Raw genomic sequence first — 22,801 nt, 5'->3', positions numbered from 1 at the left:
CATTTGTGAGTTAGCATAAATCTAAACGCGATGAAACGCACCGTTTTAAGAAAAAAGAAAAATAAAAAAACATAAACTGTGCGTCTCAACACACTGGTACAACCGACGGAAGAATGACTGTTAATGCTCCTCTTCACTGTCATAATACTCTCTCACCACCGCCCGTAACATCACTGTGCCTCTTGCTGCACCACCATCCTTCTCCATTTTCAACCATTATTCTATAATAACACATCTAGTTTACGAGATCAAGCGTTGCACAACCATCATTAACTGCATCGTCAACTGCACACTGTCATGCTGACATTGCTCTCCAAATGCCATTTCAGACATTACTGAAGTCTTGGCTTATAGTTTTTGCTGAAATAAAGATTGTGCAAGGAAACAGAGGGGATTGATAGCCGTTAATCATGAAATCAAAGATGAGGTTAGTATGAATCGATGGATGGTGAGTATGTGCTAATGGCTGTGCAAAAGAATTGCTCAGATTTTTTTTTTTTTGGTTTATGGCGGTGACTCGATCGAAAAATGATGAAGATGTCGACGGTGGTGATGTGTTTTTGGCTGTGGATTGCAGAAAAAGAATTAATTGATCTTTTTGTTTGTGACGGTGACGGTGACTCGAGCGGAAAATGATGAGGATGATATGACTATGGATTGCAGAAAAAAATGTTTAATTCTTTTTTATTTGCAGTGATGATTCAATTTTGTTTTTATTATGGTAGTGACTCGGGTTATTGTTTTGATCGACTCAATTGTATTCTTTTGTTGATGGCTGAGTTGGTCTTTTTAGGTGTTTGCTGAGTCAGCAAAACTATAGCTGATTGAGTAATTCTTATTATTTAGATAACTTTTGGTGTCAACTCATCAAATTAATTGGAATATTTTAATTACTTTTATCAGAATGTTAAAAGAAAAATACATATTTTTTTGATGGTAAAAGAAAAATTAAGAAAAATAGAGATAATAATAAATATTAAAATTTAAAAATAAATTAAAATTTCTAAAAGAGCTAAAAAGTCTAATTACTAATTAAATTTTATTTATATTTTTTAACAGTTTTATTTAATTACTTTAAAAATTTAAGATAAATATTTATATTTTTAATTTATTTTTAAAAATATTTTTTGATAAAAAATTATAATAAAATAACATAACAAATTAATTGTTATAATTATTTGTTTGTTATCCCCATCAGTCAAATAAAATAAAAGGATGGTTTCTCTGAGAAGAATCAATCAAAAAATTTCATAAATTTTATTATACCCTAAATTCATTTTGATTGATTTTATTGTTTTGGTATATGGTAGGATTCATATTTTAAATAATCAGAAATCTAGGAATTAGAATCCTAAAAGTAAGAGGAAGAGTTGCCTTTCGACATTAATTGGAATCAACACCCAGAATGAAAGGGACGATCTCGTAGTTCTTAGTCTGTGAAGATACGTTGTTAGGTGCTCCATTTTATTTTCCCATTGAGGCCGAACCTAAACCTGTGCTCGAGAGATAGCTGTTCATACATTGATAAGGGATGTATGGATTCTCGAGAAGAGAAGAGCTTCCTTGCTGGGGTGGATTTGAGTTTAAAGATTTTTCTTTTCGGTGGTAAAGGCATTTGAGCCGAGGCTTGCCCTTGGAAACGAGTGACCCGCGAAGGCAACCTCTAGATTTGAAATTACTGCTTATATACCTGGTATTGGCCATAATTGACAAGAACATTCTGTAGTCTTAGTAAGAGGGGGAATCCAGTACTTCTTAGTCGTGAATATTTGAATAGGACGAACCGCCCCATATAAAATGTGAATTCAACGGGTTACAATAATAATTCATTGAGGAGATTATCATATTTCCGCAATTCAATTAGATATGAATGGATGTGAAATGGCGAAGACGACAGAAAACAAGACTGGACCTGCCATCGGAGAAGAAGCCCTCTTTTTTCTGCTTTTACTTACTAATATTAAAATTAATAAATTAATAAAAATTTATTACATTAAAAAGTAAAATATGTAAATATATAAATTTTTAATAGTCATACATAATAAATTTATAATAAATTATTTTTACTAATTTATGATTATTATTTTTAATAAATATATTAAATATTTATATTATTTTTTACTATAAAATTTTAAAAATTATATTATTTATTTTAAAATTTTAAAATAATTAGATAAAAATAAAATCAAAAATTTATGATTTAATTTATAATTAGACCGGAATAAAATTGAGATAAAAGTTGAAAGTTGAGCTTTAATAATCATTTTTATTCCAATAAAAATTAACCCACAGACCAAAATTCTTTCCCAAACAACCAAAACACTTTGCTCATGTGATTCCCAATCATTCCATACTCTTTATAATATTCAATTCTATAAAGAACCCATAATTTCTCTTTATCAAATCTCTTACATACATATTCTTTGTATACTACCATAATTTGCACATACTCTCATCTTTTGATCAGAGAAAAACAGTATCGAAATGGAGAAAAGTGAAAAGATTGAAACAGAAAATAACAGTATTGAAGACAAAACATCTAAAGATGGTTCAATTTGTGGGTACGAGTCACTTCATCACCTACTCAGTGCCAATCTCAAGCCTCATCTTTTCAAGGTAATTAGTCCTCTCGTTCAGTTTCTGTACTTAAACTGCAAAACTTGTAGCAGATTTCGATGGATATAAGTAAGTTTGCTGATTAATCTCTTTTCTTTTACAGATTCAATTAGTATCTTTTTTGGGTTGTTTAGAAAGTTAGTACAAAGTCATAAAAGTCTTCGACTTTTTTTGTCTTCTTAAAGTAATTTAAGAATAGTAGGTGATTATGGTTATTAAATTCAGAATCTTTTAAGAAATTGTTTTATAATGATACATGAATAATTTTTGTACAGGAAGTTAGCCGTTTACTTCAAGGAGTGAACTGTGGGAGGGCAGTGGAATCTATTGCTCTTCCAGAATCTGCAAAGTCTCTATCTTCAGAACATGAATTTGACCTCCAGGTATTTGCTGGTTCTATCTAATTGCTAATGCTGTATGGGTTTAGTATTTAGAGTATATTTGAAGAATAGATTCACTATCTAATGAATTGTTGCAGCATATGATATTATTATTGGTGCTAAACGTAGAACCCAAGCTGCTCATGATTCTAATGCGATCTTTTCAAGAAATTAGTTCAAGAATAAATGAAAAATTTAAAGTGGTGATTTTGAGCTGTAAAAGAACTCTGCGTGTTTCATTTGTGTTGAAAAGGAATGGATGAGCTTTGGGATGGCTAAACACCTAAGTAGGTACTGAAAGCTGGGGATCATTTGTTATGAAAAAGAAAAAGGTTCTCTAGATGGGATAGAGGAAGCTTAAGCCTAACACTTATGGATTTGAGCTCACTTTTTGAGAGGTGTTGGATGTTTATACCACCTTTACAATGTTCTGAACTGGATATTCTTCTATGCCTATTCAGAGTGGATCATGCTTTACATATTTGTTTGCGCATCATAGGGTGTCTTTGGAATGTTTAATTGGGTATGTACAGAGTCAAGCTCCTTGACAGTTGGAACTTTTGGGTGAAGCCTTGCAACATGAGGATTTGCTTTTCTTTTTCTGTTCCTTTTTTATTTTCTTCTGGCTATCTCTACTAAGGACTAACATGTCCTTATAATATTTATATGTTCCATTTCTTGACTATTATGTAGACAAGCATCTTCTATGGTAGGATCCTTAAATCATCAATCTTCTGCTAAAGTATTCATCAATATATGTTGCAGGCTTTTCATTTTGACGCTGACAAAGAGTTAACTAGAGAACCTCGAGTAGTTCGAGTAGGTCTTATTCAGAACTCTATAGCTCTTCCAACAACTGCCCCTCTTTTGGACCAAAAGAGGGCCATTTTTCAGAAAGTGAAGCCAATTATTGATGCTGCTGGTTCTTCAGGAGTGAACATATTATGCTTGCAAGTAATTTTGAGTTCTGACTTGACGATTGAGGTTTAAGGATTAAACTAATCCATTTACTTATTTCCACTGTACTGAGTGTCTGGCGTGTTTACTGCTATAATCATAACCAGGAAGCATGGATGATGCCGTTTGCCTTCTGTACTAGGGAGAAGAGCTGGTGTGAATTTGCAGAGCCTGTAGATGGAGAATCAACACAATTTCTTCTGGAATATGCAAGAAAGTACAACATGGTCATTATAAGTCCAATTCTTGAAAGAGATGTTAATCATGGGGAGACTCTCTGGAACACTGCTGTTGTAATTGGAAATCATGGAAACATAATTGGCAAGCACCGGAAGGTAAATGAAAGTACTTGTCCCTATCATGTATTGTTGTTCGAGTAGTTTGTTCAACATATTACTGAAATGTGTTTGACAGAACCATATACCAAGAGTCGGTGATTTCAATGAAAGCACATATTATATGGAAGGAAATACTGGACATCCTGTGTTTGAGACTGCTTACGGAAAGATTGCTGTTAATATATGCTATGGACGGCACCATCCATTAAATTGGTTAGCATTTGGCTTAAATGGTGCGGAAATTGTTTTCAATCCTTCAGCCACTGTTGGTGAACTCAGTGAACCAATGTGGCCCATCGAGGTGCTTTTCTATTCATTTACCCTATTTCATGCTCTAGTTCAGTGTGATGATATTTTTCCTTTTTTTAAAAAAAATAAATAAATTTCTTTGCTTGATGAACTTACATCCAATTAGCACATGTTCAGTAATGGGAAAAGTTAGCATTATTGAGTCATTGCATCCAGGTAAAAATTCATCATGACATGGTTCCCCTCCGACAATTCTGAAGCAATAAATGGCATTCTTGATCTGATTTTGTATTATATTCTGAATATTTAGATCATACTCTAATAGCTCTCCAGTTAATGGTTTCTTGCTAAATCAGTAAATTTGTGATTTTGGATGTAAATTGAATTACTGTGTAATGGATTATTGTTACAGGCTCGTAATGCTGCAATAGCAAATAGTTACTTCGTTGGGTCTATCAATCGTGTCGGCACAGAGATATTCCCTAATCCATTCACTTCTGGTGATGGGAAGCCACAGCACACAGATTTTGGGCATTTCTATGGGTCTAGTCATTTTTCTGCACCAGATGCTTCTTGCACGCCCTCTCTTTCTCGTTACAAAGATGGCTTATTGATCTCAGATATGGACCTAAACCTGTGTAGACAGATTAAAGACAAATGGGGATTTCGAATGACTGCTCGCTACGAGTTATATGCTGATACATTTGACCGTTATTTGAAACCAGACTTTGAACCCCAAGTCGTCTCTGATCCATTGTTACATAAAAGGTCTTTGTAATTGCAAGGTACTACTCAAACTTTGTGACATTATCTTGGATCATCAGCCAAAATAAGCTGTTTATGTCCATGTTCATGTTTATAAGTATTCAAAAATTATGTATCTGTTATTGGACTAAAACAGGAATGAATAATGGCAAAAGATATGACAAAAAAGTCTTGAGAACCAAAAGGTCCCACATCACCACTAAACTTTTCTTTCTTTATTCTAGAATAAGTGTCGTTAGCTGTTTTCTACTCTTCTGATAACCAATATCATCTTTCTGTATGCCTTTTTCTGCAATATTCGTACTTTGTTGATTCGACACTCAGTTAGAAGGGATTAGGAATGTAAATTCTTCAACTATAGATTACAGATATTCGATTATTGAATTAATTATCACAAAGGATAATGTGATTATGCATGTCATCTTTGATTTAATCTGCGTTAACATGGAGATCTAGATTTGGAAGGATTGTAAACAGCATTACTGACACCATTAATGGTTGTAGAATTGGAGCATAAGCCAAGAACAGAAGGATTGTAAACAGCATTACTGACACCTATTACAAACATAAAGACAAATCTTCAGATTATCTTGAGGTAGCTGTTCATGCCTCCATTAATGATTCTTTTTGCAGCAGATTCTAAAGTTAAAAATGATGGAACATGTTATACACTTACAAATGCAAAACACATGCAGAAAATCTGGTCAAACAATTTCATTAAATAAGATATTGAGAACAAAGATTGATGCAAAGACATTGTTTAATTGTGTAATAAATAACTCCTTTTCTATGCAGTTCTAAAGACTGAATCATATTTTACCTTGCTATTTGCTTCATTTTTTTATATTATTATATTTTTTTCTGAAAATATTACGGACTGAAAATATTATATTTTGTATTCCATGTCAGGAGTAATCATTTTCTTTTCTGATATTTCTGAAACGTATTTGTTAAGGTTTAGTTTGGTTTCTTTATTCTCCAAAGAGGAAAAAAGAGAAGCAATCCACAGGAAACAAAAAGTTGGGTATCTTTCTAAGAACTGGGTGCCACCTGCTCCATGTCTTGTCTTTGAAAGATACTCCTATTTAGTTAATCAGTTTGTGTTTTACTAACAAAGAACATCATTTTCTAGTTCTAGAAAAGGTACTTGACAATGAGAGTGGTTATCCCATAATCCATGACTCTTCTACAAACCAAAATGCCATTGAAACTTTACTTTTTAACAAGGGACAAAAAAAACAAAATAATAACAATTGGTGACATCTAAATTGATAATCTCATGATTATAAAGAATATTCTAATATCATTTTTCATCATTAATTAGATTTATTGAATTATATCAAATGATGATCAAGCTTTGGATATTAGTAATAATATTATTATTTAAAAAAGAGATTAAAATTTCAAAATCTATTTTAATCGAGATCTGTATCATTAAATTAATATATTTTATTATGATAAAAGAATACCTTTAATATAATACTTTTAATTGAAATTCATTGCTGATACAAATAAAAATAATTTATATATTTTTATTCAGTTTATTTTTGAGAAGAAACGATATGATAAGAAAATAAAATAAAAAATAAATTAAAATAAAGTCTTTATTATATTTTATTGCGCTAAAGAGATTCTATATTTTGTATTAGATTTTTTAGATTTAGTATAAAATTTTTAATTTTTAGTTTTAACAATATATTTTAACATTACTTTTAATTAAAATTATTAGTAAAACATTTACTATATATATGATAATAATAAAAAATATAAAATAAATATTATACTATTAATTCATTGTATAATCATAAATGATGTAATTTAAATAAATTTATAAATAGTCTAATAACATATCTTATCTCTAAGATTTTACTCACTTTTATTATGATAAAAGAAGATATAATAATATAATTTTTTATTTTTAATTTTCTTTTATCGTTTATAAAAAATTTCTCTAAAATGTTTAGAATTAGATTTTATCTATGCTGATTTAGTTTTTTTTTTTTATCAATAGATTTAACTGATTATTAAACTGGAGACTAAAAATAAAAATATATTATTAAAATAAGAAAATAAAAACTTTTTAATAAATTTTAAAACAAATCTAAAGTAGTTGATTTATTTAGTAATTAAGTTTCTTTTTTTTTTATATATATTTTAAATATATATTTCGAGATACTTATCTGAAGAAAACTTTGCACTCCACTCCCTCCATTCAAAATCGAACAAAGCATTCTTAAAAATAAAACAAATAAAAAAAAAACAAATTTTCTTTTATTCTGTTTCTTTTTTATTTTTATTTTTCTGTCTTAAAAACTCTTTTATCGTCACCCGAAAAATTCTTTATTTCTCTTCATTTTAGCCACAATCACAAATAAAAAGAACCTAGAAACACAGACACACATTCTCTCTCTAAGAACACACTTATCTATATAAAAAAATAGCCATTATCATTACTAAGCTTTCTCTCTCTAAAGCTCTCTTACATTTCTTCATGGCTTCAATTTCACCTCCAACTCCTCACAAACTTTCCTTCAAAAAGCACAAATTTCTTCCGAGAAAAAGACAATTTTATCCTTCTTCTACTTCATCATCCATTTATTCTACTCCGTCCCTCTGTCGCTGCTCCACTAATGCCTCTGATGATAGTTCGTCATCTTCAATTCAGTGGCCATGGAACGCACCGTTTCAAGGTGTAATTGGAAGCGCAATGAAAAAGATTGAATCTTTCTTCAATAATAATGATAAAAAAGAGGAGCATAGTGGAAACAATAGAGAGAAAGATGAAATAAGTGAAGAAGATAATTGGGATTGGGATCGATGGAGAAAGCATTTTGATGAAGTTGATGACCAAGAGCGAATCGTCACCGTTCTAAAGGTACTTGCTCTAAAAAATCAGTTATTTACGTTGTTTGTTGATATAACTGTTTAAATTGGCCAATTAATAATAATAATACTAGTTTGGGTTTTTTGATATGCATATTATCTGTACCGAATGGCCTTAAAAAGATGCGTCTTTTAGTGTTTTCAGTGTCAATTGTAATTGAAAATTATTTACATGTGAGCAAAAAAAATGTATTGTCAAGTTCAAAGTGATTGGACCATCATTGAAAATTATTACGATGAAAAGGGGAGTTTTTCTTTTATTAATAGAAGAATTTATATATATATAAATAACTGTTTTTTATTAGTAACAATCTAGCTTGAAACTATGAAGTTGCTTCGTAGTTGCAATTCTGTTTGGTGTGCAAAAACTTTGGGACTTGGGAGCTCTTTGTTAGTTAGAAGGTTTTGCCATTTCAGATTTTTCTTTTGGGTGCAGTAGACAGGAAAGTTTTAAAATTTTAAATTTAGTTATACTAGAAAAGTATTCATAGCTCCATAAGTTGTATAAGTGTTACTAATGATGTATTCTTTACACTCTGCAATTTCTTTCTTTCCAGTCACAGTTAGGTCATGCTGTGAATAGAGAGGATTATGAGGATGCGGCTAGGCTCAAGGTGGCAATTGCAGCTGCAGCTACAAATGATGTGGTTGGCAGAGTGATGTCACAGCTGAATGTATGTAATTTGACTTGTTCCTGTGGTTTCCGCAGTTGGCAGATAGGTAGAGTGGAGGTACATGAAGAGTGCTGTTCTGGTGCTAACCCTTTAACTTTTTTTTTTTTTTTTTTTGTTGGCATGCTTCAGAGAGCGGTAGCAGAAGAGCGTTACCAGGATGCAGCTCTGTTGCGAGATAATGCTGGTGCTGGATTGGTGAGTTATTGCTGAACTAATATCCTTCTTTATGACTGCGCTTGCATTTTATTACACGATGTTTTCTTGTAATATTTATAAACAATAATATGTTAATGCTCCAGGCAGGAATTTTGAGGTGTATGTTTGGTCCTACAATAGATGGTTTACTCTTACTGTTGGATGCCCTTTCTCATCTCTCGTCCAAATTTTTGAAACCTCGTTAGGATAGCAACTGCCTTTTATTTGCTATGTGTCTTTGATGTGGGATGTATTGGTGTTTATTCATGACTGTGGACTTCTGCAGTTAGCAACAGGTGGTCCTGAGAATTTCTTATTGGCTTAAGCATTTATTGGTATATGTGTTTTTTTGGGTCATTTTTCATTTTTCAGCTTCTTTGGCTTTTATTTCAATTAGTCTAAAGACATCTTAATTGCGGATTGTGGTAGATGAGTGTCCAATTTATATTTTGATTCACATGATGTTCACTGCAAATTGTTAGATTTGAATCACATTTGGTAATCTACAAAATATTTAGATGTTTGAGTAAGCCTCGTGAAGACTAATAGAGCATGCTAGAGCAATTCTTTTTTTTTTTTTTCTCCCGTTTTAAAGTTACAGGTATGGGCTGTGTTGTGTGCTTAAGGCCAAGTTGTGTATTTATGCTGTTGCCTAAATAAGTTCACTTCATGGTTCTCTTTTCCCCTTGGTGCTGGGGCCCAGGTGGGATGGTGGTCTGGCATGTCAGAAGATGAACATGATCCTTATGGTTTGATTATACGTATTACTGCAGAGCATGGAAGATTTGTGGCAAGGAGTTATAGTCCTAGGTAAATTTTACACGACTGCAGATATGTTTTATTTTATTTTTACATTCATAAGCTATGATCAAATTCTAATGGGACTGTTTGGAATTTACTGTACGAGTACTTAGTTTCCAATTTTGTTCTTTCCCTTGTTTTAGTTATCTATTTATTCCTTATTATTATATGTGGTTTTTATAGTCTTGAAATGATTTTTTTAAATCTATTCTTTTACCTGCGAGTTCGGCTCTTGCTATTGTGTATCCTGTCCTTGCAGCTAATTTCATATTTATGAAAAGGAGACTATTTAGGGTCTGGTTTGCGCATCTGTTCTGATGGATGCTACAAGACAACAAGAATCTGTTAAGAACAGGAAACACCTTATCTCTCAATTTGCAGTGGGTTACACTGGTAATAGGAATCTTTTGGTGATGTGATGTATTGTGCTAATGATATTTTATGTGTTAGAGGTTACTAGATATCTTTTGATATGTTCAATGAACCTAGGGTTGTTTTGCTCCTCCTAGTCCTAGATGTCATATTTCACATGGCACACATGAAAAGTATATAGAAAAGGGAGATGATAACTGATGGAAGTTGACATAAAGACGGCCAAATAGGAACAGACAGTGAATACAGATTGATGTTATTTTAGATTCTTTTACTAATGAGTCCAAGTTATGGTTGTATTGATTTCATAGCAGCATTTATGGAAGCATCCACTTGTTAACCAATGTTGATCACTATCTTAGAACTTCTCATGGTCTCAGGCTGGGCAAACTAGTATAGGCATGCACCAAAAGTCAGTGTGGAGTAGATGTTCGTTTTTTTTAATCTCTCTCTCTCTCTCTCTCTCTCGTCTTTTCCCCCATACAGACACTCATATTTTGTCAAGGTATTTTAGATTGTTTTGTTGGCCAAACCAGTGTCTAACCTGATAATTACTGTTTATTGATAACTAAGCTTGCTTATTCACATTATGAATAATATCTTAGGAAGGAACTGACATAAATTCTGTTTTTAACTAATGGAATCCAATTTGTGTTTCCAAAAACCATATAATACGTGATGAATTATAGGAGCTTTTTCTTTTTCCCTTTCGTTAAACTCTTTGGCTATCTGAATATTCTGGCATAGATTGCTGTTTCTGGTTGATCATAAGTGAATTTATTTTCTGTCCTCTTTGTGCTGGTTTTATTTTATATCAAGGTAATTCAGTACTATTCATGTGTATGTTTTGCAATAACTATGCTGGTTTTCTAACACCAAATGTTCCTTTCTTTTTTTAAAAGGGTTATAATTCAGGTACCTCCCTTTTCTTTTCTTTTTCAGACAGCTTGCCACAGCTGCAGTTGGTAGCCCTGTTTTTGAGATCTTTCTTACCAAGAATAAGAAAGGCGACTTCAAGCAGCAGGTATCCTTGTACTCATTTTTGTTTTTCTAGAATAAACTAAATAATTACTTTTCTCACTAGAAATGACAAGGAATAGCATACAGGGCATCAAAGTGCTGGCTAGTGCCGACCTGTATCAATAGGAAAATATTTAATACAAAAGGTGATAGAAATATAGGGCAGTTCGGTATTCATAAATGGAATCCATTAAACCAAAAATTACATGTAAAACCATCAACCTTTTAGAGCTGAGAGGTATAAGTATAATTCTTCTCCTTCAACATATTCTTTTCTGTATAATTATATGTGCCTCTAGATGCCCACAATCTGAGTTTATGGTCATGTTTCAATTCTGGTCCTTTTAAAAATAGTTCAGTTCAATTTGGGAGAGTCAGTTCTTGGAATGATCAATTCCTATTTCATCTATGGAGCTGATTATGTCATATAATTTTCGGGTTAGACTGGTTCATCTAGTGTTAATTTTGGGTTTCTTCTTTTGCATTATTTTTAGGTCATTGAAATGTGAAATGTCTGAAATTTCATTTTTCTGCGTATTTAGCACTTTTCAAACTTCTACTGATTGAATTTAAGGCGTTAAAAAGGAAGTTGAAAAGTAAAAGAAAATGAAAGCCTTAGTATGGTTTGAGGTATTCCTAATTTATAATTAGTGTTCAAGTCTCCAGCCTTTATCTTATTTCCCGTATAGTTGGTATTATCTTGGGCTTGTTGGGAACAGAAATCTCAAGTTCATTAATTATGGTAAAACAGTTTCTTAATATTACTTTGTGCCATATTGTAAGGAGTATAACTCAAACTTTTAGTGATTGTTCCACCTGGTGGTCTAATGTTGTCAAAAGCATAAGGTGTTGAATTTCTGACTAAAGTTTTCTTAGAGAAGAAGATATTGTTCATTAGAAGCCCCAAGTAAATAGTGTACTCAAATTTGAAGTGCTTGCCAAAATCTAAAGACTAGCTCATAAGACGACATAAGGTATTCTGGCATTTATTTGCAAAATCCAAGTTAAAAATGACTATTTATTTACTGTCTCTTTCTTAAATATCTGTTTTTAGAATTTATACCACTACTTTCACATGATAAAACTAGATTTTTAAGGTCATTGTAAAATGATTGCAACATTTTTATATCAGGCTTCTATGCTATGCATTTAACATTAGCCAATTCCTGTAAATCTATGCATTTTGGGATTGAAAAGGACTTGTGCCTCAATGGGAATAATTGTTACATGAAACCTACAATGACCCAAATGCTGCGACATATATTGTAGAGGCTGCAATTATGATTTTAAATCTATGATTGCAATGTTGACTGCCTGGAACTACATCTTGTCCCATCTGGAGAATAAAGTGCCTTCTTCTTTTCCTATTATCTCGATTCTACTGAATCTACACCTTTCTGCACGGGGAAGCAAAATGCCTTTGTTACTTCCTGTGAATTCAATTAGCTCGTCATGCACTTCTATCACTAGATACAAGTTGGTGTATCTTAAATGTATAATAAGTACCTGCTTGCAAATCAGAATGGAGAAATGCATGTATATTTAGTTGTTCCCTTATCCTCGTCAGTAAAGGCATTTACTTGTCCGCAAACTTGTATCCTTTCTAGGTGTGGCATTGTTTTAATGACATTTCTGCTTCAGAGTGTGTCATTAGTTGCACCTGATGAAAATCATGTGCTTTTGTAGGCTGTGTATTTAAAAAGGAAGGGACTTTCCCAAGACCCTTCAACAGTTTCCTCTAAAGCACCGGGTGCACCCAGCCGCATGAATCCACCAGGTCCAACTGAAGAAAAAAGCGATTTATTTGTGGTGAGCACTGAAGATACTGACGATGGTGATGAGACGGAAGATGGTTCTGATATCGCTGAGGGACTGCCTGGATTTCAGAATATCTTGCGAGATATGGTTCCTGGAGTAAAGGTCAAGGTTTTGAAAGTGACAACATCTTCAAAGGTAGACAGGGACTTCATATCTAAAGTGATAGAACAGATAATGGATGAAGAAGATGAAGAGGAGGATACCGAATTACAAAGTGTAGAAGCAGAAGATGAAAGTAGTGGTGAAAGTGACCAAGAAAAAGATGAGATTGAAATGGATGCTGTTCATGGAATTATAGAGGACGATGGACCGAGTGAAATTTCAGTTAAAGTTGTTGTTGGAGGTCTTGCTCAGAAATTTCCGGGAAGTGTCCCTTCAAAAGAGTCGCTTAGAGTGCCTGCTAAGCTAGAGAAAAAGGGAAGGTGGTCATTTTCATTTTCAATCGAGAAAGATGTCAATCAACAGGATCCTGGTGCCAAGGGAGCAGCCTCAGTGGATAGAAAAGCCAAGTTGCAAGGTCAACGCAGTGCAGATAGCATTATGTTGGATCTCGCCAAGTTCATTGGCCAGGAGAAGATACCCATGAAGGTCTGTTCAATTTGTCTATTGGATATATCTTCTGTAGCTTTGGTGTAGTAGAGATCAAAATGTTTGTTGATGTATGCTTGGTTTGTTTTATTCTCTACATCAACTGTGCAGGTACTCAAAGATGTCAGGGACTTGATAAATTTTACCCTCAGTCAGGCTCAAAACCGGCAACCACTTTCTGGATCAACAACTTTCCATCGGATTGAAACATCAGCATCACCAGATCCTCTAAATGGTAATTTATTGCAGAAACTTTCGTTGTTAACTTACTGTGGAATAAGTCCAAATCTGCACCTTGAAGCTTGAACATCAACATTATACACAATTAGCAATGTGTTTCTCAAACTAGAGTTTGAAATATTAGTGCATGCATGTAGCCTAAATGTGGAAAAAGTGCTAGGTCAAGGCTGAAGTGAAGTACGTCCACCGCTTTTAGTGAGCTTAAAAAGAAATTTTGTCCCTCTAAGCACTTTCTCTCAACTAGTTTTGGACTAAGGATAAGTCGAGTTGAGCTGTAAAACACTTTCTACAAACTTACTGTAATAGGCTTTCTTTTTTGTGGGAACCACTATACTTCTGGATCTTCTTAGTTAGTTTATTACTTTAGTGGGCACTGATTGGGATGAACTCTTTCCAGAGGTTTACGTCAATGCTACTTTTATTTCTCGACATTATAGCAAATAATTGGTTCATCCTCAACTTAATACATCATAGGATAATAGCTCAGGTGAGCTGAAGATACGAGTTATCAAAAATTCTATTGTTCAAATATTTGATTGTATGAAGTTATTGTCTAGGGAACCACATTGCAGAAGTGCATAAATTCTAGGTAAAGTTACGGACTTATTATGAGTTGTTTTGCAATAGTAGAATTCTGTTTTCTATTTGTTTAGAACACTTTATAGTGCACTCTGTTATATGTAAACCCCAAAGCTCTGGTCCCTGAACTCAACTTAGGGTGAAATGGTGCTGTATCAGGACTATATATTGGGGCACATGGGCTGTACACCTCAGAAGTCATACATCTGCAGCGTAAATTTGGTCAGTGGCAAGATGATCGTGGGACCAAGGAACCATCTAATCTAGAGTTCTATGAATATGTAGAAGCTGTAAAACTAACTGGAGATCCATATGTACCTGCCGGCCAGGTAATTTCATGTATTCAACATTTGTTTTATAAAAGCTGGACAGGGATTTGCATACTAATATTTTTGTGAATGACTGTTTTTGCTTTTGCACACCATTCAGCTCATAACTTTAGGCGCATGACATTGCTGTTACAGATCTCTGCACACTGGTGCCTTTTTTCTGAAGTTAGTCATAGTCGTGGATTGATAATTAGAATTGCTTTTGTGCTTTACTGGATGACAATTGCTGTCTTGCATGAGTATTTTTGTCCATGCTTATCATTCTGATTTCATTGTTTCCATTGCTAATTTGTCCCAATAGACTTTGATAGGTTGTTTTGCTGATTCCTGTAGGTAGCCTTTCGTGCTAAGGTTGGAAAAAGATATCAGCTACCTCATAGAGGCATTATTCCTGAAGAATTTGGAGTGGTATGTTGTAAGCATGTGATATTGAATTTAGTATGGCCACCTTTCTCTTTTCTGTTCTCTTTTCCGTTGCTGAAGAGCTTGGTGTGGTCTCTTATTGCCAACTTAGATTGCTCGGTATAAAGGACAAGGAAGGCTGGCTGAGCCTGGTTTCCAGAATCCTCGATGGGTTGATGGTGAACTTGTTGTTCTTGATGGAAAGGTTTTGAGATGTATTATCTTTTCAGATTTCTTCACATTTATTGTGCGCACTCATGAAACTATTTCTCATTTGTACCTTTTCTATGAAGGATATTGATAGTGCTTCACTTTTAATTTTGTGCAGTACATCAAAGGCGGCCCTGTTGTGGGGTTTGTATACTGGGCTCCTGAATATCACTTCTTGGTGTTCTTCAATCGCCTGAGGCTTCAATAACCGATGTTTCTGTACATAGTTTTCAGGATTAGTTATTCACAATTTGTATTTCTTGAGGTATGTACTTTCTCAGTAATAGCAGCCAAATATTAGTCAATTTCTAGTGAATTTTATGGTTGTCTGTGGTCTATTATTTTCAGAAGTAGGTTAGGTTACTTTAAATTATTGTTACATTGTCGTTGGCCCCAGCATTGGAATACATTTTAATCTGGAAAGTTGCTTTATTGATAATTTGCTGTTACTTGTGGACTATCCTGATCGGTTTCTATTTGCAAAATTTACTCGAGAGAATTGGCTTTAATACTTTGTATTTTGATGCCTTTGATTATTTAAATGTGGAACATAACTGGTACCAGTCAATATGAGGTTTAGTATTCAGCAGAAATGATATTAGATACAGTAACTGTGTATGTCCTCTTTTTCTTTTTCAGGAAGTTTTCCTAATTAGGTTACTTGTGACAACGTTTTGCAGTCTCAAATGGAAATGATATTTATTATCAGCATGTTCTTCAACTTCACCAACACTAGTAGATTTTGGTGTTGCATTCTGGCCACATTTCCATTCTCGCCCAACTAACTGTTGCGTATTCACCCAGTGAATTCAACTGGAGAAGCTTGGAGATTCAGTAGATGTTCAGTCTTTCTACTGCATATTCTTTTAGAGATGACTTTTCCAGCAGTATGCGCTAATCCTTTTTGCTCCACTCTTTCAATTCCTAAATATTTAGCGCTCGTCTGAGTTATGATACAGCGGAAGTTTCGTAGCTTCAACTAGAATTTCTTTTTCAAATCCAGAATTACTACGCTATAGTAGTCGATGGATTTGGCTGGACATGTGCGATTGCTGATGTAAAAAGATCAGTGCAGTTAAGGACTTGTGGCAAGGCTTGTTTCTGATAGTAACAGTTGTAGAATGAGCTTGTTTTGCTCGATTGCTCTGTAATTATTTAATTTGTTTCAATGCAAGAATGGAATGCAGCTTTAACCTGTTATTTTGTAAATGTTTTTTTTTTTCTGATTGCTATCATTTCTTTATCCTGTTCTCAAAATTCAAAATGTTTATTGTTGGAAAACAAGCTGAGAACGAGCTTTTTATGGTTTTCTTGAGTTGTGAAGACCTGTTTTTCTGTCTTAAGAGAAATAAAATAATAAAGGATTAATATTTTCGTTTAATAAATCTTCTTTTAAAAACTTAACAACAAAAACAAATAAAAACCCAAATAGAAAATTGATATCAAATAGCTAATTTGTTGCTCGCTGTGCCTGTTGCAGTTTAGGATGTAAATGGAGGTGTAACATTTTCTTATGGAGTATACTTGTGTGTTATGAATGATAACAGTTTCTTCTTCCTATTTTTTTTTTTTTTTTTAATGGTGCTACTTGATCGGAGCAATTGCTGAATGAATGAGGATTATAAATTCAGACTTGTTCTTTTAGTTGTTTTGGAACAACATCATATGTTGGGTTTTAAACATCTCAAGCACTAATTTACTATTAGGTATGCAAGGATCTTGGTTTTCAACAGTAGATTGCTAGGTAGAAGTGAAGAGTATGGATTCATGGCTTCTACCCAACGAAGCTTTACTTGCTACTACGCCTTCCCTTTAGTTTTGCCCTGTAAAGGCCTGCATAATGTATTTGCTTCTCCCATTAAAATAATGCACATTTAGCTCTGGTGACTGATGAGTTAACTGTAATTCATATCAGAAATTAAAGGAAACTAGTAGGTAATTAGAGACTTTGCAGGTGAAAGTAAGTTGTTCAATTACCTCAGAATGAGTTAAATTTATTTGTCGTCTCCTCAAAATAAAATTGCCCCCCTTGTATCTTCATTATAGGTAGTGCTCAATGCTTGACCCACCCAGCTAACCAGCTCTAGAAACCCAGGCCAGCATAAAGATAACGAATTACTGGCTTAGAGATTTGGGCCCATATTCTCTCTCACTCGCAGAAACTATTCTCGTGTGCTGATTCCTCTACCAGACTGATTTTGACTTCATTTCTTCCATTTTTTGTTCATTATCCGCTTAATTTCTTAACCGAGAAATCTGAACGTCTGATGATTCACCCTTACAAAACCCAAAAAAGAACTACTTGCTGATAATTTTCAATGCTATCACTTGCCACTACCTATCTAATCAACTCTAATAAGCTAAATATATAATTAATATGCAATCATCTACAATTCCCATATACTCAGCTTCACTTTATCCACTAAAATTCCATTCATTACCCCCAGAATTCAATCTTTTTCCCTCAAAAAGTTCAGTTCCTCTTGGAAGCTGTTGCTATTCCAGGCCTAAAATGGCTTCTCTAGGTGGGTTTAGTGTAAAATCTCAAATGAGTACTTCTGCAAGTGTTGATGATAATGGGTTTTGTACGTTGATAGATTATATGGGTAAAGGAGGAATTGACGTGGGTGATGATTTAGTAGTGTTGTTTAGCCATATACAATATGCTTCCAAAAAGATTGCAGCTCTTGTAGCATCTCCTTTCAATTCTGCTCTTGGTAAGCAAAGTAGCATAGCTAGTGGTGCTAGTGGGTCAGACAGGGACGCACCGAAGCCACTTGATATTGTCTCGGTTAGTTCTTTGTCTCCTGCTTAATTGAAAGGTCAATGTTTGCGATTCATGATTTTGGATTTTTCAATTTGATTTCTTAAAATATTTATGATGTTGGTTTATAGATTTGAAGTGATATTTCATTGAAGGAAACAAACTAGAGGTCGCTCTTTCTTAGTCTGAGGGTTTGTTGTTAGACTATTATTGAGAAATAATGCTTTTTTATATGTAACTTTTATTTGATAATGTTGAGGGCTTTTTTGTTGGACCATATTGTTCTTGAGCTTCAATATTTCAAAGACAGTCGCATTACTAAGTAATCCTTCTTTGATGTTCCTTCATTTAATATTCCAAACTATTAACTGTTAATGGCTTGACTCATCCGTGTTATGACACTGCCCAAAGATCTAGCTAGTAAGGGAGCAAAAGTAGGTTGGTAAAGGTGGCTACTGGCAGGGGTTCCGTGCATCGAAGTCCTATGTGCAGAAAACTTTGACTTTTCTTTGGTTATGAAATAGTGACTTGTAACGCAGTTGATTCACTATACTAAACCTTGTACTACATTCGATGTTTCAAGAAATGCCTTTCTTTGGTTGTCTCAATCTTATCACAATTCGTCTGTTGTAAAACTTATACAGAGGGGGTATAATTTATTGTTTACTGCTATTTAGATTGATTTTGATTATGTTGAAATGAATTCTTGGTCTTACAGCACCTTCCACTCTCTTTGATCGGCATATTAAAAAGATTGAAAAAAGGAAATGAAGTTTTTAATTGGTTAATCTGTCTCGTTTTGCAGAATGAAATCATCTTGGCTTCTCTTAGAAATTCTGGAAAAGTGGCTGTCATGGCCTCAGAAGAAGATGATGCTCCAATATGGATAAATGATGATGGTCCTTTTGTGGTGGTAACAGATCCCCTTGATGGTTCTCGTAATATTGATGCATCTATTCCTACAGGAACAATTTTTGGGGTATATAAACGCCTTGTGGAACTGGATCATCTACCTCAGGACGAGAAGGCTATGCTAAATTCTCTGCAGAGTGGAGCTAGGCTTGTAGCTGCTGGTTATGTGCTATATTCATCGGCCACAATACTCTGCTCCACCTTTGGTTCTGGAACACATGCATTTACACTGGATCGTTCAACAGGAGATTTTATTCTCACCCACCCAGGAATTAAGATTCCTTCTCGAGGTAATTTTCCAGGTTTTCGTTTTCTTTATCATTTCCATGGTACAATTGGTGACTTCTGCCATAATGTCATGGTATTGTTGTCTACTAATTGGGGTAGAAAAAGTGACAGGAGGGGGAATGCACTTTGTATCTAATCCACATTATGGGATTCTCTCTCTTAAGAAAAAAACATTATAGCATTATGTACTATTAAAATACTGGGTATTTAGAAATTTTCATGGCAGTACAGGCAAGTCTTTATTCCCCATAGGACCAACTGTTAGAGTCATTTAGGTTACCCAGGTTGTGGCTTCTATTTCTGAGTCGCGGCTTAGTATTTACGACAACCATTATTTGTAACATTGGTTACTTTGCTTGTTAGAACACATAAGAGTGAATTTGAAAATGTTAAAGAAGAAATATTTAGATCCCATCTTTGACTGCTAATACTTTATCGCAGGTCAAATCTATTCTGTAAATGATGCACGATATTTTGACTGGCCGGAAGGATTAAGGCAATATATCGACACTGTTAGACAAGGAAAAGGCAGATACCCTAAAAAGTACTCTGCCCGCTATATATGTTCACTTGTAGCTGATTTTCATCGAACATTGATGTATGGTGGAGTCGCGATGAACCCAAGGGACCACCTTCGCCTGGTATATGAGGCAAATCCTCTTAGTTTTCTTGCAGAGCAAGCTGGGGGCAGAGGTTCTGATGGGAAGCATAGGATTCTCTCAATGCAACCTGTTAAGTTACATCAGAGACTTCCTCTATTTCTAGGTAGTCCAGAGGATATAGAAGAGCTAGAGAGTTATGGAGACGTTCAACAGAAAGTAAATCCTGGTTATGAAGTTTGATGCTATCAGTGATCCCAAATTACAGAGGAATTATGATTGGACGTATAACACTCACCTTCCATATTTCATTGGCAGTCAAGTGCGGAATGAAGAGTTCTGTCATGAAAGGCTGGAAGATGATGTGGGATGTCTTGCTCCTTTGTGCCTTTACTCATAATATCATGTAAAAAAAATGATTCTTCCGAATGTGACATGAGTACCTCCCCGATCTAGCGATTCAATCCCTGTAAACATGTTCTCCTTGTTGATAATATCATTTCCAAAATATCAGTTACAGTACCAGCAAAATCATGTTTTCATTGCTATATTCTAATGTTTCTAGTGATATGGCAAATATAGACCAAAACCATGTCAAAACATATACCATAATGTATAGCACATATACGTACAAGAATTATGAGGTCAGGAATGTTGAATGTCTATGAAAACAACAAGAAATGAATGCTAATACAAATTGTGCAGGGATGCCCATGTCATGCTCAAAATAACTAGATCATATAGCATACAACTGAAAGCAAACATTATGTGTAGCTGAATTTTTCTTTAAAAGAAAAGTTTAAAGTAGAAGATACAAAGTTTAAAATAGAATTATTATAATGAGAATCGGACACCAAAGAAGAAACCCTCACACTGAAGTCTCAGTTACCATTATAATGATACTGATTCAATGGCCACAGATGAAGTCACTGCAACATCAAACATTGATGGTATAATTTGAGGACTGCTACTTATCCATTTGTACATTGAATGTTGCAACATCAAGCACTATCACAAGATCAATATATAACTCTGATAGAATTATCTCATTCACGTGTCAAAAATATTACATATCTCGTTTCTGTAAATTTTCAAGTCAGTACATGAGTCTGTATCTACTTGTCCTGGCTGCTTGTTAAATAAAGAAGCTTCACACCATATAAAGCAATAACTCTCCAGGTTGGGGATTTTACTTTATCTTTGTTTTTCGTCCAGTGACCCAAAGAGCTTTATGAATTTGTCAAATATTAGCATACATTAACATGCTAATTTAAACATCTGGATCAATTAACAAAGTGACAGAATAACTAAGTGACAGCTGACAACCACATGTACACACATGTACAATCAGATTCCTATTCGAACAGAAACAGGGTGAGTCCTGACATGAGAAATATAGAAAATGAGTTAATTAGGCATAAAAACTGCTGAAGGACTTGAAAACGGACGAGACAATCCATGCAGAAAACAAAACTGGAGAAAACAGAAACGCAGAGTAAACCTCAGAACCAACCTAAAAGCAAGAGGTGCAAACATAATACGTAACTATAATTGAATTTTCTCATTGATGTATAAAAAATATTACATATCTGGTTTTTGTATATCAGAACTACAAAACATACTAAAGTCTAATATGATTATACCCTTCATTAACCGCCACTTTGTGAACGCCACCTTCAGCAACTAATTTACGAATGCGATCAAATTCCATAAAGAACTCTGTCATTGTGAAAGCAGGCTTCTTTGGTGGCTCAGACGGCATGCGTGGTCCCATGGGGTGTCTCTGACGCTTCATGGAAGACTGCTGCTGCTCCTCTCTCTGTCGCTTGTTGCAAGTCTGATGATGACAGCTCCGAGCCTGATTCTGACGCTGATGCTGAACTTGAAGAAGATGATCAAACTCTTTGCGGGAAATCGGATTCTTCAGAATATTATAGGAGGTAAGGAGTCTCTGGAAATTGGAATGGGCATTGGGATTACGAGGGTTCTTATCAGGATGTAACTTCAACGCCATCCTCTTAAAAGCCTTGGAGATTTCTTCATCTGTCAGGTTAGGGCCTGCAGCAGATGCTAGGCCTAACACACTATAATGATTCACCAACAAAGCCATTATCGACTGAATGCAGCGATCCTAAGAAGAAGAGAAGCTAGGTTTTTGAAGATAGAAAGGAAATATCTTCAAAAAGGAAATTAGTTCTTGTTTTGGAGTAGGTTTTGTCAGAGTGTTTTGGTTATTTATAGAAACTGGTAGCATTAATTCTAATCAGTTAGTAAGTTAGCGTACAGTTAAACCCAAAGCTATTGGGTTTGGTTAGAATTCTCATTTATGGTAACTACCTAATTAACTTTCCATGTTTCATACGATAGTCATACAACTTCTCCACCTCCTTGCCAACCTTCAACGTTCTTATCCAAAGCCAGCCGGAGTCCTAGGCCTTTATGATGCCCCAAAAACTCTTCTTTTTGATATTATTTGCAGTTACCCGTACTGCCCACAAGGATGTCTTGTTTTTTACACAACAGGCCCCAAAAACTCAACTTTACACAAATGATTACAGAGCTGAGTTCCAGTTTACAGAACATGAACAAGTCAGCAGTGGAGCATAGGTGACTGAGCTGTCACTTTTTGCACCCTGAGTTCCCCTTAACCCTCACAGCTCTACAAAGATAGTCCCTAGCAATAACAAAAATGAGGGGAGACACAGGATTTCCCTGTCTCAAATCTTCCCCACCAGGAAAAAGACCCATCAATGAGCCAGTGATCATCAGAGAATGTCCAGGAGCATATTTTAAATAAATGAACCAATTGATCTTTTACAGTT

General features: G+C 34.4%; 4 protein-coding genes across 7 annotated transcripts; 3 read left to right on the top strand and 1 right to left on the bottom strand.

Moving 5' to 3' along the window:
• Positions 1-2,300: 2,300 nt before the first annotated feature.
• Positions 2,301-6,173, top strand: LOC8279067 (beta-ureidopropionase). Of its 2 annotated transcripts, XM_015727601.3 has the most exons (7): positions 2,301-2,616; positions 2,892-2,999; positions 3,762-3,950; positions 4,061-4,288; positions 4,368-4,592; positions 4,953-5,325; positions 5,810-6,173. In XM_015727601.3, exons 1-6 carry the CDS (start codon positions 2,485-2,487, stop codon positions 5,316-5,318), a joined length of 1,248 nt encoding a protein of 415 aa, XP_015583087.2. In that variant the 5' UTR covers positions 2,301-2,484; the 3' UTR covers positions 5,319-5,325; positions 5,810-6,173. The 2 variants fall into 2 exon arrangements, with proteins under 2 accessions (XP_015583087.2, XP_002532764.2); XM_002532718.4 differs by lacking the exon at positions 5,810-6,173 and having other exon boundaries at positions 2,302-2,616; positions 4,953-5,489.
• Positions 6,174-7,655: 1,482 nt separating this feature from the next.
• On the top strand, positions 7,656-16,616 carry LOC8279068 (protein EXECUTER 1, chloroplastic). 3 transcript variants are annotated; one of them, XM_048375553.1, is made up of 13 exons: positions 7,656-8,180; positions 8,746-8,862; positions 8,992-9,057; positions 9,761-9,867; positions 11,173-11,254; positions 12,937-13,656; positions 13,768-13,891; positions 14,635-14,804; positions 15,138-15,212; positions 15,319-15,411; positions 15,535-15,681; positions 16,097-16,303; positions 16,420-16,616. In XM_048375553.1, exons 1-11 carry the CDS (start codon positions 7,797-7,799, stop codon positions 15,622-15,624), a joined length of 2,028 nt encoding a protein of 675 aa, XP_048231510.1. In that variant the 5' UTR covers positions 7,656-7,796; the 3' UTR covers positions 15,625-15,681; positions 16,097-16,303; positions 16,420-16,616. The 3 variants fall into 3 exon arrangements, with proteins under 3 accessions (XP_048231510.1, XP_015583090.1, XP_002532765.1); XM_015727604.3 differs by having other exon boundaries at positions 16,097-16,616; XM_002532719.4 differs by having other exon boundaries at positions 16,056-16,616.
• A 949-nt stretch (positions 16,617-17,565) lies between these two features.
• LOC8279069 (fructose-1,6-bisphosphatase class 1) lies at positions 17,566-20,527 on the top strand. The gene is made up of 3 exons (XM_002532720.4): positions 17,566-18,207; positions 18,986-19,382; positions 19,822-20,527. Exons 1-3 carry the CDS (start codon positions 17,794-17,796, stop codon positions 20,220-20,222), a joined length of 1,212 nt encoding a protein of 403 aa, XP_002532766.1. The 5' UTR covers positions 17,566-17,793; the 3' UTR covers positions 20,223-20,527.
• Positions 20,528-21,326: 799 nt separating this feature from the next.
• Positions 21,327-22,089, bottom strand: LOC8279070 (dnaJ homolog subfamily C member 4). Its single transcript, XM_002532721.2, has 3 exons — positions 21,623-22,089; positions 21,481-21,492; positions 21,327-21,360 (listed from the first exon to the last, which is right to left on the bottom strand). Exons 1-3 carry the CDS (start codon positions 22,087-22,089, stop codon positions 21,327-21,329), a joined length of 513 nt encoding a protein of 170 aa, XP_002532767.2.
• Between the last annotated feature and the right edge of the window lie 712 nt (positions 22,090-22,801).

The sequence above is a fragment of the Ricinus communis genome, chromosome 6 (genome assembly GCF_019578655.1).
Source record: "Ricinus communis isolate WT05 ecotype wild-type chromosome 6, ASM1957865v1, whole genome shotgun sequence".
Classification (NCBI taxonomy): Eukaryota; Viridiplantae; Streptophyta; class Magnoliopsida; order Malpighiales; family Euphorbiaceae; genus Ricinus; species Ricinus communis.
Note: the sequence above shows the minus strand (reverse complement) of the source record. Positions and strands in the feature narration are given on the sequence as shown.